An 18,719-nucleotide genomic window follows, 5' to 3' on the forward strand; every position below is an offset into this window, starting at 1 on the left:
AAAGAAAATGCAAAGTGAAGGCAACTCCTTCAAATGTTTTCTAGATTGAGTACTCCTTTTTTGACACGGTAGCATTAATAGACAAAGTTTAAACACTCTGCAAACTTATTTAGCCCAGTGACAAATATGGATTTGAGCTTCTGTTGAAAAAAAGCAGAACTACAGGGTTTATTTTGGCAAGTGAACAGAGAACGAGTATAGATCTTTATGATATAAAGATCTGACCTCATTCATGCTTAAACTCTAGTGGGTACTTAAATCTGGGCAACGGTTACACTGCTGAGAGAGACACAGGCAAACTCATGAAATAGTATTTACCAAAAAGTGAAAGTTACTTACTTATACTTAATTAGGTATAGTTACTATAAATGCACACATGATGAGATTCATGAGATTTTTAACATGATTTATAGACTGCCTAATAACCCGAGGGCTATATTGTCTGTCACTATTGATGTTCTAACTCTGACTATTGTTGACAGACTGCAGTTAATGACACTTCACTCAGTATCACGGAATCCATCAAGATAAGCCTGTTGACTGCCACTGAACTGTGCCCCACCACAGTCGCTTTAAAGCTGTTCAACAACTTGCGTAGCTCCATGCCGCTGACAGTGCCAATCAGTTATGCAGCTCCTTTTTTTTTTTTGTTCCTACCGCTGGTTTGTATCATAATTCGTCTCCCGAACTATGTGATTCTTCTTTTTCATCTTTGAGCTCACACATGCTCATCAGCCAAGCCGCAGCTGACGCCAGAGAGCTACTGCAGGCAAAGAAAACACAGCGTACTATTACTTTCCCCTCGTGCAGACTGCTTACACATGCCCCCTCCCCCCCGGGTCCACACACCATGCCTGCCTGCTCCCAAAAGACAGTCTGCTTCTGATTATGTGTGATCATCCTCAAGCTTGCCAGCTACTTTTCAGATTCAGAGTCTTTAAAAAAAAAAAAAAAAAACTGGACCTAATTCAAAAGGAGCTAGAGAGACTCTTGTAGAGTGCATCCTCATGCCGAGACCAATGCCCTGTCTGTTTTATAGAAATTGATCTGGAGTCTCACTAAAATTTAATGGGTTCTTCCTTTGCCACGTGCCACCTCTTCATCAGGTTTCATGGAATTCTGTTCGGTTGCTTTTGCACAATGTTGCTGACGGACAAGAAGACAAACCAACATCGAGTCAAACATGCAACAAACACTGTGGAAAACATACTTTTCCTGCTCCATCAGTAAAGAAACCTTAGAGGAGAATTCATCCAAGGCATTGCTAAGCATGCCCATGGCATCAACACACAGTGATATCACTATCCTATATGCACTCCTTGTCTTTACAATTGATTAGATGCTTACATTGAAATGTCTAAGGCTTAAGCTTTAAAGTTATACATAATGAAGTTTGTGACTGCTTTGACAAACAGGTGGTTGTATCTGCCAGCTTTCTCTAAGACATCATCATCTTTCATCTTAGATGATTAGAGACGCTGAACTGGACACCTGGGTTGTGCTTACAAAGTCATTTGAAGGAGTTTTGGAACAAATACCCGTGTAGTGTCCAGAGTGAAATTCTGCTGGCTATTATTTCATTTAAATGCAACCCCTGATTACTAAAGATTAAGAAGACATGGAAGTCAGAGATAACTGACATAAAGTCTGTGACAGAATTCAGCAACAACGTCATTGTTGTTGCTAAATTCTGTGATTTAATGGTGGTGATTTAAATACAAAACTTTCACTGCTTTTTAATGAGAGGTGATTTACCCAGTAAACTCTCTGTACATTGCTTTGCTAAGTTCTGGTAGTTTTTATATTAAAAAAATGTCCCAACATTTACCACATGGTTCTTCTCAGCATAGCATCTATGAAATACAGTACCTATAAAATGAGTAATAATTTCGGAAGAATGTAATTTAAAATAGTATGGGAAATAGTATGGATCAATGGTGCACTATAATATTTATCTATGTGGAAAATTATAATAAGTTTTTTTTTTAAATATGTATTTTTTTAAACAATGACTACTAAGCAATGACCAGGTTACTGAGAAATGCGTAGATAATAACTTGACTGCCAATATAAATGGGAAAGGCCATAATAATCATATGAATATATATACAATATGATCTGCTGTTGCTGTAGGATACCCCCATCAACTCCACTACCCAAACTTAGGTAACATCTCACAAGTAAAGCAAGTTTATCCATAGAAAAACATGGGACAAAGACTGTGCCGTCATAACAGATAACAGTGAAGAACTACCCAATGTGGTTTGCTGATAAGAGGGGCTACAGTGGGATTTAAGTAAGAAGAAGAAGAAAGCTTCTGAAATCCCTCGAAAACAATCTGAGCCTCTAGCAGCTGAAGGAAATGAATACTCGCTGCGATTGTTTTGTTGGCTAATTTTATCATAAAAATGTGAAGAACGGACGTCTTGTTGACACAACGTTAACCTTGTGTGTGGGCTTTCATTCTCTTTCACTCTCTCTCTCTCTCACACACACACACACAAACACACGCAGGCACACAAACACACACACCACACCTCCCACCTCCTCCGCTGGGATCCCAGGATGAAAGACATCATCAGGCGGTCCAGGAGGTTGCAGAAGCCGGCAGCGTCAACCCTCAATGGGCGGCGCACTGACGGGAGGACGGAGGGTGTTTTCCAACTTTAAAAGCACAGGAGCCGGCCCCTCCGACAAACCGCTCTGCGTCACAGACCTGTGGACATTCTTTAAAACCTTCATTGGGTCGAAGAGAGCAAAACTCACCTCAACCAGCGTCCCTTTAGCAGCCGTACCTGCGCGGCTCTCCTAACCCCCTGCTCCCGTTTCCTTTGGTGCGCAGTCCATCGCCGTGTGGTTCAAAGTTGTACACTCGATTTCCAACGAGTCTTTTTGCGAAATATGCTCCTGTTTAGTGGTTTGTCTAGAGAATCAGTGGTGTTTTGAATACTCTCGTTGCACATTACAGCCTCGCAGCCGGTGAAAGTTGCGCATCGCTTGTTGAATGCAGGATACCTTTTGCCTGAGCGTCACTTCCAAGTTCAGCTTTGGAGCAGCAACCGGCAAGGAGCGGGGACTCCAGTTACTTACTTCTCTCGCCGCCGATATGAAGTCTGCAGAAGAAGGTAAAGAACCCTGCATGACTGCGCATCACCAGCACTGTACCCCTATATACATACATATATGTATACATATGTATTACCTCGCTTTAGCTGTTTTTTTTTAAATTTAAAGATGTATTGACACCAGGTGCTGCAGTTAATGCAAAAATGGAGAGCGCATCAGGGCAAATCCTTCTGTGAGATAATATTACTGAGAGCTGTCACTGCATTATACCCTCATATTTTAAGAACTTAAAATAGTTTATAGACGTTTGCAAATTTATAGACGTCTTAAATTATTGTCTAAGCGTTTATTTTGGTAAATATGTTTAATTATAACAAGCTAAAAATATCAAATTCTAAAGAAACGTTTTGGCCTTTTTGATGGTGTTACGATTTACCTCCCCTTGTTCTATTTAAAAAAAAAAAAACAACGCACAAAATAACACGCAAGTAATACACAAGCAGCAGATAAGCTCAGTTTACATGCACACCATTAGGTGTCTCCAGCTATCTTTGCAGGTGCTTCTCATTATGTGCAGTGAAATATGATGGGGGTTACACTGTTGCTGTCACCTGCAGTCTTTGTTAAGATCTTCATGTCAATTTCTCTACTTTACTTCCTTTTTTAAAAATAAATAAATAAACAAAAATTGAAATTTTTCTCCAAATGAGCCAAGTGAGATGTTAAAGTTCAGGGTCAGATAGCCCAGAGGCTGCTAAATATGATTTGCTTTCCCATGCAATCAAAAGCAAACTCTCTATTTATACCTTTGTGATTCAGATTGAGAGGGCAAAATCTGATCAAAAGTCACTTATAGCCTTAATTCATAGTGGTGATATCACTGGCTTTTGTTGGATTTCAGGAATTTAATTTTGTCTCTGAGGTTAGAGAGGGACGGGTGCGGGCGGTATTATTATTCAGTTCAGTCCCTTGATACTAAGCTTTATAATTTGTAACAGATGTGCGTGTATATACATGTGTTTGTGAGTAAGAGGGAGCACTGTGATCTGTGCATGCAGGGATGCTGGGGTAGCTTGCTTGACAAGGAGACGTGCTTAACCACACACAGCTCCAGCAGTGTGGCGAGGGCTGCTTTAGTGTCACACATAAACTCAGACACGCAGACACTCAAACGCGAGCACACAGACGCACACAGACGCACACAGACGCACACAAACACACACAAACACACACACACAGACCATGCTGGTGTTCTGCCATAGCTCATACTCAGCCATGTGCGATAAGTGGCCCCAGAGTTCTTAGTTCCAGAGGCTGCAGATGACTTTTGTGGGCGACCACCTATCTCTCTATGAGGTCCCGTCACTCTTAGCCCAGCCTAGACCACAATGCCTGCGGATAAACGCGTCCATTCTTTAGTCAGACTAGTTTGGTTGTAGGGAGAGAATGTGTTTTGATCACAATAGCATAATTGGAAAAAAATTGGGGAGTGCAAAGAGAGCACGCTATAATTTGTGTTTTCAAATTAAATCTGCTTGCACTGCATTTTCAGCACATTGCAAACAACCGGGGAGGCACTGCCTCTTGTTAGTGACTCATTTTGATTTCTCTTTTACTTGCTTCACCCCAACAAAATCTGATCTGCTTTCCCAATTTTGTTATTCGGCAGTTGTGATGCGTGTCACCCGGAAAAGCCAAGTTTCAAGATCATGCAGCAAACAAGAGTGAAAGCCCTAGTGTGTTTGAGTGGGTGTTAGAAGAAGTGAAGTGTGCTGCAGCGCAGTGCACAGATCACACACATTCAAAAGGAAGGGGGAAAAAAAACAGCCGCAACTGTAAGCAAAGTCAGTCAGGCCTGAACTGAGGAGGTGTGTCACAAGGGCTAGAGTGGGCAGGAGATTATCATCTGTTCAAAGCAGAGAAAAAGAGCATCGGCGAAGACTGAGCTGAATGCTCACTCGCCCTTACTTTGAAAGACTACGATGAGTGGTGCAAAAATGAGTTTTCAGCATGAAGAGCAAGAGTTTGATTTCAATTACATTTTTGAGTACAGCCAAGGTGTCCAGAAGGAAGGGGAGAAAGGTGCGTACTGATCTGCTATTATGACATTGTAATTCTGTGAAGTAGGCTCTAAAGGGGTTTGACATTTAGCCTCTTCTAACCCCGTATAAAAAGTAACTTTTCCAAGTCTGTAGGTTTAGTGAATAAATGTGTCTTATGGTTTTCAAAAGGACGACTTCAATTTAGTTTGGGTTTTTGTCACAATACATGCGCATCTCCTGGATTATTAAACATGTCCTCCGCACGTAGTGTTACTACTTCTGAAAATAGATTCTCATAAGCTAATTTTACCTTGCCTACCCACATATTTTATGTTATGTGACAGATCTGTCATTTCATGTGATACGCAGTATTGTGGTTAACAAATATCGTATGGTTCAGAGAGGGGAATGCCCTTTGCTGGGTTTCAGACTGAATGGTTTTATTTCTGTAGCTATTTTTACCCACATTGACGTTATCAATAAAAGGCAGGCGTGAGGTTTACAACTGTTGACACAGCAGCCACCCGTGTCAAGGCTAACTGAAGAGGCATGCCTGCCTTCCAAGCTATCTGGGCTCTATATTGTTGCAGTGGACGTGATTTCCTTGTGTACCTGCCTGCACTTGTCCTCTGTTTATGTGTGTACCGGTGGTGTATCTGTGTGTAGCGCAAAAGCAAACTCTCCTTGACTTAATCACATGCTCAGAGCGATGCGAGAGTGCTGTCAGTTTTCCACAGGGGAGGGCCTAATTCACTCAGTGAGTGATGCAATCAATCAAATAAAGCATCCATCAGTGCTGCTGGAGGAATTCCTGTAGAGTACATATGACAGCAGGGTGTGCCAAATAAAGCCTTAGATGAACTGATCAAACAAACAGAGTGGCTGCTCGACTTGCGACTACACAGCAGCCTCATACAGTAACCGCTTTGAGATGATTGCTAAGCTTCTCCAGATGTTTATAAAGAAGTGGGCTAGTCAGAATCTGAAAAACATACTGTGGAGATTTGTGTAGGGGTATTGTTCTTAAATGTGACCAGTTCTAGAAATTACATTCCCTCGCAGTTAGGCTATAGTTTTCTCCAAAATTATGTTTAGTCATATTGTGTTTCACAAATGCATTTTTTTCTTCAACGTGTTTTCTCAGTTTATTTTTTACCAAGAAGTTTTGCATTTATCCCTGAGGTATTTCAGAAGACTGGTTAACATTGCAAAACATGACAAATTCAATTCAATTCAATTTTATTTGTATAGCACCAAATCAAAACAACAGTCACCTCAAAGCTTTTAATATCATAAAGTAAAGACTCTGCAATTATAAAGAGAAATGCCAACAATCAGACAAACTCCTTTGAGCAAGCACTCGGTGACAGTGGGAAGGAAAAACTCCCCCTTTAGAGGAAGAAACCTCTGGGAGAAACAACAGTGACAACAGCAGCAGGGACAGACACAACTGAGAGGGAGCATGAATACATCAGAAATAGATTGTATAGACTGAAATGGAGGAGCTGAGGCAGAGGTGCTGTTTGGCTTTGAGACCACTGAGCTTCACTCCAAGGCCTGCCAGAACTATTGCTATGCTTGTTTTAAAAATGCAATTTAGTTGTATGGGAATATCTTTTTTTTTTTTACATTCTGAACTTTGCTCTGGAAAGTAACACATATTTGTGATTCTCTGTTTCTTAAATATACTTCTTATTTTTCAGATGCATACAGCTACACACCAAACGTCAGCCTGTCTCTTCCTCTGGGTATGGGCAGCCCCTGTCTGGCCACTCAGTACCATACCTTACAGTCCAGTCCAGTCATCTCAGTTTCCTCCTGCCACCAGATGGGATACAGCAGTGACAATCATGCAGCATCAGGTTATTATCTGCCGCACAGCTTGAGACCCAATGGTGCTCCAGCCCTGGAAAGCCCCCGCATTGAGATCACTGCCTACAGCCAGTACCCTGAGGATGAGGTTGAAGAGAGCAGCAGTGAGGACCACATCGTCAAACGGGGGGTCAACTCCATTGTCACACTGACGCTCCCCAATGCAGAGGGGTACCGTGATCCCAGCTGTCTCAGCCCTGCCAGCAGCATTTCGTCACGCAGCTGCAACTCTGAGGCGTCGTCCTATGAGTCAGGGTTCTATAACTACGACAACTCCCCACAGAACTCCCCCTGGCAGTCTCCCTGTGTTTCTCCCCGAGGATCATCCATGCTTCTGTCATGCCCACATGCCAGTGGCCCCGCAGGGTCCCCTCACAATTCACCATCCACCTCCCCTCAAATTGGAGCCGTGGCTGAGGAAGGCTGGCCGGCACAACCTCGTGGCTCTAGACCAAACTCCCCTTCCTACAGTGGAGGCGGTGGAGGTGGTGGAGGCAGCGGTGGCAGCATGGGGAAGAGAAAGTACAGCTTCAACGGCACCTCCTACCATCAAACGCCCTGCTCACCCAACCAGTCAGCGACACCCTCTCCACATGGCTCCCCCAGGGTCAGCGTTACGGATGATAACTGGCTTGCCAACACCAACCAGTACACCAACTCTGCCATCGTGGCTGCAATCAATGCTCTAACCACAGATGGGGTTGTAGACATGGGGGAGGGAATCCCAGTCAAGACGCGGAAGACGATGCTGGACCACTCAGCCTCCATGAGTCTGAAGGTGGAACCTGGAGGCGAGGAGCTTGGTCCTGATGGAGACCTCTGCCACGAGGACTACCCCTCCCGCCTGGCCCTCAAGAAGGAGAGCTACTGTGGGGGGTTCCTGGATGTGCCTCAGCACCCATACTCCTGGTCTAAACCCAAGCCTTACCTCAGGTAGGCTGAACCAGCTCCTGCTGTCTCAAATAAATTTAGTAATTCTCTATCAAGTACAGTCTAAATGTTCAGAAATTGAAATAGCCAGCAATTTTGCCAAAAGAAAATTGTCTACGTGTCTCTGCTTAAGACAGAATTATGATCCTAACGCTTGGTCAGGATTTTCTACATATTACAATTCATCACTTTTCATCAATTCCATTTCTCCATTGTTCTCTTTTTCCCCACATTTATAATGTTTTTTATTTATTGTGAGAACAAGATGGTTTTAGTTTTTAATCTTCAAAAGGCAGAGATTCCAATTTACATGCCCTTCACTTCCAAAGGAGTTCCCTTTGAAGATCAGAACTATTTCATAAATCGTATTTCACATTGAGGAGTTGCCCAGCATGCATGTGCTGCCGTTGCCATCGCAACCCTCACACAAATATAACAACGAATACAGTCACACATGCACACACTCAGACAAATAGACTCTTGCAGTGAACAATAGTATTGATTTTTGTCAATTGAGCAAAGCGGGGTTTTTTTTCTTTTTGTTCCCTTGTGGTATCCCCCCCCACCCCCCCTAAGCCAATAACACACTTTCCTGTCGGAAATCAAGTGTTTGATTAAGATACTGAGCAACAGGAAGCAATGGTGACAGGGCTGGCTGAAGGGGAAGCAGCCTGTGAGTTAATCAGCCGGCGCGCTCCACTGGTTTGTCGCGCCATCGGCCCATCTTTTCTCTGTGTAGCTAAAGTGATGTCATGCACTGAATAGGCAGATAAAGTCCTGCGGGGGGAAATCAGTTCATTTTGGGTCAACAAACAGCCCGCAAGTTCCACAAAGATGCCAGAGATTGGTTTCAGTCGAGCCACTCTTCAGGTCAGGGGTTTGCGTTTACCAGGCATCCGGCAAAGAGAAATATTGTCTTGCACATGTTTGTTTTGGTTTAGATATCTCCACGGTGTTCACATGGGAAGCTTTGACTCCCCATCAGGAGAACAATGATGTTGAGGGAGGCCAGCTGTAGCTCTGAGAAAGAGATATCATGCTCCCAGGCAAGGTGTGTGGCTGACCTTGTTCCATAACACCATTGTCTTCAACACCAGCTTTTTGTATTTTAGAATTTTACAGTTATCAATTTAAAATTGAATTATATATACATACATACATATATATGTGTGTGTGTGTGTGTGTGTGTGTGTGTGTGTGTGTGTGTGTGTGTGTGTGTGTGTGTGTTAAAAAAGCTGCCTGACTGCCAGGCGGTGAGAGATTTGTTTTTGTGCCCCAGAACTGTCTTTCCTCCCACTGTCACTTTCTTAACTCGCTGCGTCTTTTTCCACCTGCCACACCATAATGCAAAACATGCTGCGCTCTAACCGGGGCACATTTGTCTCTCATTTATTTTTCACAAAAAGGTTAAAAAAGGGGGGGAAAGCGGGGGCCACTAATTATTACCCAGACCCAAGAAATTACATGCAGTCGGGGGATGACTTCAATTGATTAGATTAGAGACCATGATGAAATGGAGAGGGCTCAAGCCAGTTGGATTACAACAAAGTGTCCCAATTTCAGGCTAATTTAAAGCAAGTTTAGTTTAGATTCAGACTTCTGGATCCTTGGAGGAAAAAAAAATATGGTAGTTCATACTTTGGCAAATTAGATGAAAACCAAAATAGAGAAAACAGAATGTACATAAAAAGACAATCATTTGCCATATGTCTTCATTTATTTGTTCCAAGCAAAGTGGAAACGTATAACTCACTGTTCTTTCAGGAAAGAAAAAGCCAGACACTGGGGGTTTTAGCCCAGAAAGGCAAAATCTTTGGACCGTGTAAATGTGAATTCACTATCCTGTTGAAAGGTGGGAATGATACATAGCTTTATTCTCACCTAATAACAATCAATGTGTCATGTAATTACAGCCCATCTTTGCCAGCACTTGACTGGCAGCTTCCATCCTGCTCCGGCCCTTACAACCTACAGATAGAAGTGCAGCCAAAGTCCCACCACAGGGCCCATTATGAGACTGAGGGGAGCCGAGGAGCCGTGAAGGCCTTGTCTGGAGGACACCCTGTGGTACAGGTATGCTGCCAGCACTAATGTTCAAACAACAAATGCTGCTGCTGTGCACTTTTGTATTTACCCAGAGACAAAGTTAGCTTTGTAGTTTTAGACTGTGCAATAATTTGCTGTCATTACAGCATGAGAGGTAACAAGTGCATGCTGATTAACAGCAGTTTTCTATCCAACGCCAATCTGGTGACATGAACGTCTGGCTGTTGCTTATTTTATGACAGCATGTAGTCGCAGAGCAAAGTCAACACAGCCCTGACATTTCTTTCATTAGTCACAACGTTGATGTTCGTTTGCTTTTTTTTCAGATCAGATTTGGTTGGTTAGACTGTGTTTAAATACAAACTACTGTATGCGACTGCTGCTCAAACCATCCAGAAATGATTAGCTACATCTTTTAATGCTGTTTTTGGCAAATCAGATTCCAAATATTGGAATAATGAGTATGATTTGAGCACAGTGCCTCTGTCTGTTAAGATTAAAATGGATCTATTATGATGACTTTCAGCTCTAGACACTACTAAAATGGATTTGCAAGATTCACAGGCAGTGAACCCTGGTACAGCCCCCTAGTTTACTCAGTATATGAATCAAGCTGTTTTAGCTAACTTCCCTCTGCTTTTGAGCTCTCTTACGTCCCATTCGCTGCTAAACAGAAGGCTTTGAAGAGCAGATGGATGGAGCTTCTGCACTTACAGATCATTTTATATGTCATTACACAACCAAAGATTATAAAATGGCATTACAGATGAGGTCACTCTATTCTACACACAAACCACATGCACAGAGATAAACAAAAATAATAATAATAAATTTGTCTCCCTAGTCATCTAGCTTAAAAAAATGCAGGCCTTTCTTGTAACGTCTGACAGCAGCTGTGCAGCACTTGCACATTGCAGGCTGTATATCTCAGCATTTTCTTGTATGCTGCGTTTTTAAATGTTCCCTAAAGCTGACAGTGAATCTGCTGCTGTAATAAGTCACTCTGACCAGCAGCAGTGCATGCTGACTGGAGGAGAACCATCGCCCCTCGCTATTGTATTTGGCAAACACTTAAGGAGCACACGTCAGTCTCACCAGCGGCACAGCACAGAGCTCCTTTCTCAGCTCCGCTGTCATCACGCTGTGCTGACATCTCAGTTTACACAAGGTGGGGATTTAGTCGTGTGTGCATGTCCTTAAGGTAAACTTGTCTTTGAAGCAGCTTATTTGCATTTAAACTATATCTATCCTACTAACTATATGAATATTTGCTGGCTCTGTCAGAGAAGGGATTGAATGGTTTTAGATGGCAGATAGCCTGCTTTCCATGCAGCTAGACTCTGCAAGCCTAAAAAAACACACAAAAAAAGTTCCTGGAACTATAAAGTTTAATTGGTGGTCCATCCTTAGCTTTAAATGTTGTTAGCGCCGCAGCTATTTTGTAAATAGATGTTGTCAGCACACCCTGGTCTGCACAATGTCAAATGCATTTGACAGCTGTTGGCCAATGTTGTGTTATAAAGACGCCTGTCAACCTGCAGGTTTTTTCTGTAAGTACAGGTAATTATTCCCCTTCTTTACAAGCCTTTGAATATCAACATGCAGGTGAATCAACACTTTACCCCTCACAGTTCACTGTGCTACAGTAAGAGGCCCAGCAGACTCAGGCTCGTTTTGATTTTAGGTCACGACAATTTCTGACTTGCTCTCTCCCGGGGGCCGAATAGGAACTCATAAATAACACTCCTGAGTGTCTTTACACGTGGTCCTGTCAATATTCACGCTCATGATTTGATTCTGTTATTTAAAATCGCCAACATTCTGAGGATATTCCCAACCCCCGCTGAGCGCCCTGACCAAATATTAGATGAAAATACGATGACAGATGCTTTTCCATCACACCTGCTTGCTTGCTCACATACCTCACATTTTCTTTTCTTGGTGAGGAGTGATTTATGACCCCGATATTGCCTGTGCAGTCAATTGGGATATCTTGAGGGTTTCATAACAGTGGAAACCACTCCGAGCATGGCAGTTGGCAGGAAGATGAATCTATGAGGATTAGGCAATCATGTGTACATGCTGGAGGGTAAAGGATAGAAGAAAAATGTGGTGTTTTTTTTTTGTTTTGTTTTTTTGAAAACCTGACTTTTTTACTCCTAAGCGCTTTTGTCTTTGTTTTTACTCCTAAGCGCCTTTGTCTTTGTTGTGGTGATGTGAAGAAATTGTGTTGTTACAATCTCGGAGGATAGGGCGCGTGGTGTAGTCCCCAGTGCCCTGAGGTAATGAGTGGCAGGCACTGGATGAGTGAAGTGCAGTCAAGGAGAATGAGTCAATAATGACACAAGGGCACCAGTGTAGGAAGAAGCTAAGGCAGTGTGTGTGCGTGTGTGTGTGTGTGTGTGTTCTTCATGATTCTTGAGACTGGAGAGAAGGAAAGAGAAGGGGCAGAGGGAGTCACCAGGCAGCTGTGGCTTGGCTTGTCTGCCCCAAGAGATGCTCTGTATCCTGCTGATTAGGACCTGAGTAGCCCTGAGGTTGGCTAAGCATGACAGTGGTGCACGGGAGTCAGTACCCATCAGAGGCCACCTCCTCTTTCCATGCAGAGGAGGTGGCCTCTCTGCCTCCCTGGTGGGCCCGAGGCTGTCACTCCCTGTGAACCGTTCATCCTTCAACCATCTCCCAAATCCACACCAGCAGGCCTACCTCGGTTAAAACCCAGCCATCTACAACTCTATTGTTTTTTTAGGTCATGGATGATCAGACACACGTGCTATGAGCAATCGTGACATGTGTATTGGAAAGCAGTTCTGGATGAACCCCCCACCCAAAAAAAAGAAAAGAAAAAACAGCAAGATGATGAAAAACATACAGGGATACACAGGTTCCACACTGACAAAGTACTCCGTAGAGAGAGCGGCTAATATACAGTGAAACCAAGACGCTCGTGTGCACATTTACTGCTGTCTTGTTTTTCCTTGACACACAGAGGTGTTTATGTGATGGGTGGTTGCACAGAGAATGGACGGTCTTTGCTCCAGTCATACGCCAATGAAAATCCTGACTTACCATCACTCCCTAGCCTTTCACCATTTGCACCAACTTGTCTCATCAATTTCCATTCCAAATCAAGGTCATCTATTCTGAAGTCAGACTCCAACCCTACCTCCTCTCCTCTGCATCTCCAGCCTTTTAACCCCCTCTCTCATCACCGGTCCACTCTGTGACCCCCGCTGCTGCTTTTCCACTTTACTTACTGCATCAGACCACAACACCATTAAGGGGATCTAGAGTACTCTAACAGTTCCTCTCACACTCTTCCAGACTTTCCCCCTTGCTTTACCACAGCTGTGTTTAATGTCTGAAGCCGTGCTCAGGAAAAACCAACAACTTGGTCTACCTTTACTTAAAATATAACCACAACACTGATTTATTTGGTTGTTTGTTTCTTCTTTTAACTGAGCAGACCATTCAAAAAAGACAACTGCAATTGTAAAGTTTTCATTGACAATAGAGTGACCGATCTAACATTAGTTCAGATCAAGATGTTGCAACAGCTTTCAAGTTCAACCACAGACAGGAAAGCAGACATCCGCTAGGCCCTTGGTAACAGCAAACAACACCTGTGGAGAATTAAACCTGTCCTGCAGCACACAGAGCAGAATTGCTTATGGCTAATTCATATAGGATAATCACTGGCCTGTAAGGCTTTCACCTCCCACACACATACATGCACTTTCTCATTAAGTTTAAAGCAGTAACACACATGTTGTAATTTCAGGATGTGGCCATCATCCTTATTAACGTGTGCGTGACTTAATACTCATCTCTCTTCCTCTGCAACTTTATGTAATGCTCATCAAATTTGCAGTATATTTCCGCCATGATGACATGAAAGACTTAAGCAAACACGTGCTCGGGTTTTTCGCATGTGCGGTTTCACCTTGGGATCTGGTCCTTGCTGGCTGCGTAATGTCTCAAAAGAAGAACACCCTGATCTACAGCACTCCATACTGAAGCTGCTAATTGCTCATTAAATCTACCGCCGCCTTATGTTTGATATTCAAAAGGATTGGTGTACCCTGTAGTGCTGTTAGAGCTTAGTCAAGGCTATTATTTACTGCCCAAAGGGGCATTTATGCCACTCTCAAATTGTGGTTCTCCATCTGCGGGGCTTCCCTTACACTGGTATTGGGCTGCCACTAATTGCAAGTTAATAACAAGTGGAAAAAGTTGAGGGATGTGTACATCGTTTTCACTGGTTTGAGGTGACAACCAAACCGCAGATTTATGAGGTAAGATAAGAGTGGGTAATCTGGCTACTTAGGGGCATAGCAGTGATCTGTGCATCATTCTACGCAAATTTTCTGTAGGCTTTAATGATGGGTCTTATGAATGGCTGATAAAATCAAAATTTAAAACAATGTTATTTGACATACAATTTGGACCTTTAGTAGTCTAGACATGGGCCTGTGCTCAAAGCTACACCCTCAATACTCGAAGTATTAGTAAAAAAAATAAAAACTTTAAAGGATATAGCTGTTTGGTTGCTTATAAAAGTTGCAGCATGTGAAGCCATGGAAACAGTGCACATTAAAGGATTGCATATGTTGCGTTATGCATTCAATATGAGACACGGGAGACATTAGAGGGTCAGGGGGGCGATGGAGTAAAGTCTGGAAGGAGAGACAGCGTGGATGAGTGTACCTCTAATTGGGTACAGCAAAGGCTGGCTGGTGTGAGTGTGTCAGCACTTGACAGAGAGGAGAGCGTGATAATGGGAAAAAGCCTGCATCTGCTGTTGTAGTTCTCCTCCCCCCTCAACCCCTCCTCTGCTGCTTCCAGTTGTCTTCTCCCTCTCCCCCCCCCCGATTCTCTGCGCCACGTGGACTTCTACGAGTCATGACATTTCTCCAGGCGGTGATGAAATCACCGCAGAGGGATAGAAGGCAGCCTTCACTGCGGGGCCTGTGAAGTGTATTCACACTCAATTTCTAGCCAGGCCAGACAAATCTAATTTACCACCAAGTCATTATTAAACTTTAAATGTTCAAATCCCCACTTTGAATGGTTGCAGCAGCATTAAGAATGTCACTTTTACTAAAGAAGCTGGAGGATAAAATCCACTGTGAAAAATACATTATATTTATTGGAATAAAAACACTCTCTGTCGCTATTTGATCACATGTGACTTTCATTGAGTGAAGCAAATAAGAAAATGGGGGGGGGGGGGGGGGGGGGAAGAAAGAAAAGAAATAAACTGGAGCTGTCTCCCAAGGACTAAAGCTTTCTGTATTGCTGATGGAGATGAGAAGACGCAAAGGCAGATGGGAGCTGAATGGCGGTGAGCACCCAGAATGTGCCCTCCTCTTCTCTATTTATCATCACAACTGACCTAGACAATACAGCTGCACACTATTATGCAATTAATGCCTCAGCTGCCATGGTCGCGATGTTTTACTTGAGCGTCGGCTCAGAAATCGGTTCATACAACAAGCTGACACAGTGGCAAAAGCTGGCACCGGGAACAACTGCCTCAATGTAAGACTGGTTTCGGTGAATGATCTCAAAATAAACATAAAGTGAGCGTTCAGCCCGATGGGCCATATTTTACAGCAAGAAGAAGCTCATCTGGTCAAAATTAGTGTCTCTCTCACAGACAGCGTCAGACACAAATGCAAAGCTGAGGTCGCAGGTGTTTAAGTTCTGTCTACACAGTCTTGACTCCCCCTGTCTTAATTCCCACTTTGAGAATAAAATGAAGAAGTGAATTTTTCACTGTGCGTGTGGCGTGCAGTTGAGGGAGCATCGCAGGAGTTTAGCAGAGGTGAAGGAGTGGGATGGGGGGAGACTGTAGCGAGAGGGTCAGGGGAGCACATATGGTAAAGGAATTGAGTGAGGTCGCTCAGGGGGGATCACGCTGCCTTCGTTTGCTGCTGGGAAGAGCAGCGTCACCGCGAGGACTACCTGACCTCATTAATCACTTCCTCCTTTTGAGCGAGGATGCCGCCATTGCCGTGCGCCACAGCAGGATGAGAGGAGCGAGAACCTCCTCTACCTCCCGCTTCTTTTGTGGCCCTCGCCACGTGGCGGCTGAGGTAATGTTTTGGAGGTCAAAGAGAAATCCAAAGAAGTCCATCGCCGCAGATGACACGGGTTTGTAGTGCGACTGCCAGCGTTTTATTAAATCACAAGGCAACGTCATGCAATTTAACGCTCCGATGTTTCAGATTTGTACCTCATGCTCCACCGTGGCCCTCCTCTGATTCAATGCGCCCGTAACTGGTAGCATGTGTGGCTATGGATAATTACTTCTGGTGACACCATAAGTAAAATATAACAAGGGAACAGCGTCTGCCGGTGAGATCACTCTATAGATGAAGTGGTCCCTTGAGATGCCAAGACTTCAAGAAGCTCCTGACCTCGGCCTAACTCACTGATGACTAGCATGTGTGACTAGCTCCAGGTCAAGACAGCTGCTAGAGACACTATGGGGAGCTCAAGAGAAAAAATATGATGGTTGGAACTGGAGATGAATGACAGCCTTAGTCTTACCACTCCCTCTGCACTCCCTCGATATCAGAATCAAAGACCGAGCCAGATAACCACCGGTGCTTAGGTTATTGAAGCATATGGATATATAATCTACTCCCGTGACTGGTCATATTCTATTCCCATTCAAGATAATTAATAATGAAAATTGTGTAACCACAAAGAGCACATCCTCTGCCTTGTCTTGCATCCAGCAGAGCTGTCATCAAGTGCCGGCCAAGGCCATTTAATCCTTGTCTTTATTATGAGACCAAATGACTTTTGATTCTGTATCCAGACAAATCTGCTCTCAAATCAAAGGCCTTAGGTGTCGATGACACTGTGGTACTAATTTCCACAGACACCCAATCAGGTTCAGAATAACTTTCCAGTCTTATACCAGTCTTGCTCTTCTTTACACCCACCCCACCCCCCACCCCCACCCCCAATTCCTGCCTGCCCTCTCAAAGGTAATTATAAACCCATTAATCAGATTATGTCATAGGTTACATGTGGTCTTCATTTCATTATATGACTCAGTCTGTTAGATAAACAACAGGGGTCTTTTATTCCATTTGACGTTACCACTGTTTTCACTCGGATGGAGCTCAAACAAAATTGGTCTGAAGCGGTGCGCTGGAGTAATTGACCAATTTGTGGGATTTTTCAGATGGTCATGGCTTGTTGAGCCTTGGTCTTAAGTAACTGATCCCTCACAGTAAACGTCACATGCGGTCAAGTAGCCACCTGGGTGGATCTGTGGAGGTCCACCCGATCAGAAGTTAGGCTTTTTGGGGTTTTATGTATACCAGATGGATTCAGCGGCTTCTTGATAGTGTTTAGGTTTGGAGAGATTTCTAAGCCATAGGAACAATTTGCATTACAAAGAGAAACTATATCCTGGGAGGTCTATGGTGTTAAGACTCGGCCATGCTAGAAATAACTTGGTTAGTGGATTATTCTGGTCAGAAATCATTCACAAAGTATCAGTTGCCCTTCACCACATCTTGGAATTTAAAGCATTGCCTGCATTTGAATGTTTTTGAGCCATTACACACTTGGTTAAATGATTGAATGATGTTACTTTAGACACAGACAGAAAATTATACCGGGACATTGAATTTAAATTGGCAGTTACAGTTTATATTTGAAGTACATTTGAACCCAAATTCAGCAGTGTGCACAGGCATGGATTATTTTTCCTTTTTTTTGAAGATTTGATCTTTTTATTAGCTAAGCAGTAGCGGCTAATGGCAGGCTGCTAGAGGAAGTGGTAGTTGTTTGAAGTGGTGGTTCTGATACAGGAGTCTCTTTCATCACAGTGGGACACAGTCTGCGCGCTTTAATGGAAATCATAATGCATGTTCATAACTGCCCAAAGGTAAAGGGGCTGGAACACGTCTGCACTCCCTGCTTCATGAGCATTCAGGCGTAAAGTTTTAATAAGTTTAATAGCTAACTGTGTGTTGATAATCGTCACAGAAAAACCATTGATTTGTACTGCTTATTTATTTATTTTGAACAGTTTAAGTAAGAGTTTGAGTTTTGATTTCATCTATTTGATGCCCTCTGTTATACTGGAAACATTTTCCCAGTCATCTCCTTAAGTATCAGCTGTGAAACTTTTATCAGTCTTTGTCTCTGTGTTTCCTGCTCAAACACCCAGAAACATTAAAAAATCTTTTGATTTCTCTTCCTAAAGGAATGTAGAAAAGAACTCAGAAAAGAACAGCAGACCACTGAGAGAGAGCCTCCAATCCAACCAGAAAAAAACAAACAATGAAAAAGAGCTCATGTTCACAGCTCTTCTGCCTGGTCATAGCTATCAATAAAGGTTCCTTTAACAGTGGCTAATGTGCGTCCAGTCTCGATTTCCTAAATGAGGGGTTGCCTGAGATGAAGGTCTTAAAACCTGATGTTGCCTCTTACCTGGGTCTCTTTGTTCTCTTGCCAGCTTTATGGCTACATGGAAAGCGAGCCGCTCACCCTGCAGCTGTTCATAGGGACCGCAGACGACCGCCTCCTGCGACCACATGCCTTCTACCAGGTCCACCGCATCACGGGCAAAACCGTCTCCACCGCCAGCCATGAAGTCATGCAATCCAACACCAAAATTCTGGAGATCCCTCTGCTGCCTGAGAATAACATGAGAGCTATGTGAGTGCTATCCACGCTTTCTTCCATTAACTTCAAAACACAAGCAGAAATGTGCACAATCTTTTTCTTTCTGCA

General features: G+C 43.4%; 1 protein-coding gene across 2 annotated transcripts in view; it reads left to right on the top strand.

Moving 5' to 3' along the window:
* The first annotated feature begins 2,321 nt into the window (after window positions 1-2,321).
* LOC146507967 (nuclear factor of activated T-cells, cytoplasmic 1-like) overlaps window positions 2,322-18,719 on the top strand; it is a 61,917-nt gene continuing 45,519 nt past the window's right edge. The window contains exons 1-4 of one of the 2 annotated variants that reach the window (XM_085177567.1): window positions 2,322-3,125; window positions 6,812-7,913; window positions 9,824-9,983; window positions 18,442-18,644. In XM_085177567.1, coding sequence (XP_085033693.1) covers window positions 3,005-3,125; window positions 6,812-7,913; window positions 9,824-9,983; window positions 18,442-18,644 — 1,586 coding nt within the window. In that variant the 5' untranslated portion in view covers window positions 2,322-3,004. The other variant, XM_085177568.1, reaches the window with a different exon arrangement.

Source organism: Neolamprologus multifasciatus, chromosome 11 (assembly GCF_963576455.1).
Source record: "Neolamprologus multifasciatus chromosome 11, fNeoMul1.2, whole genome shotgun sequence".
In the NCBI taxonomy this organism is placed as follows: Eukaryota; Metazoa; Chordata; class Actinopteri; order Cichliformes; family Cichlidae; genus Neolamprologus; species Neolamprologus multifasciatus.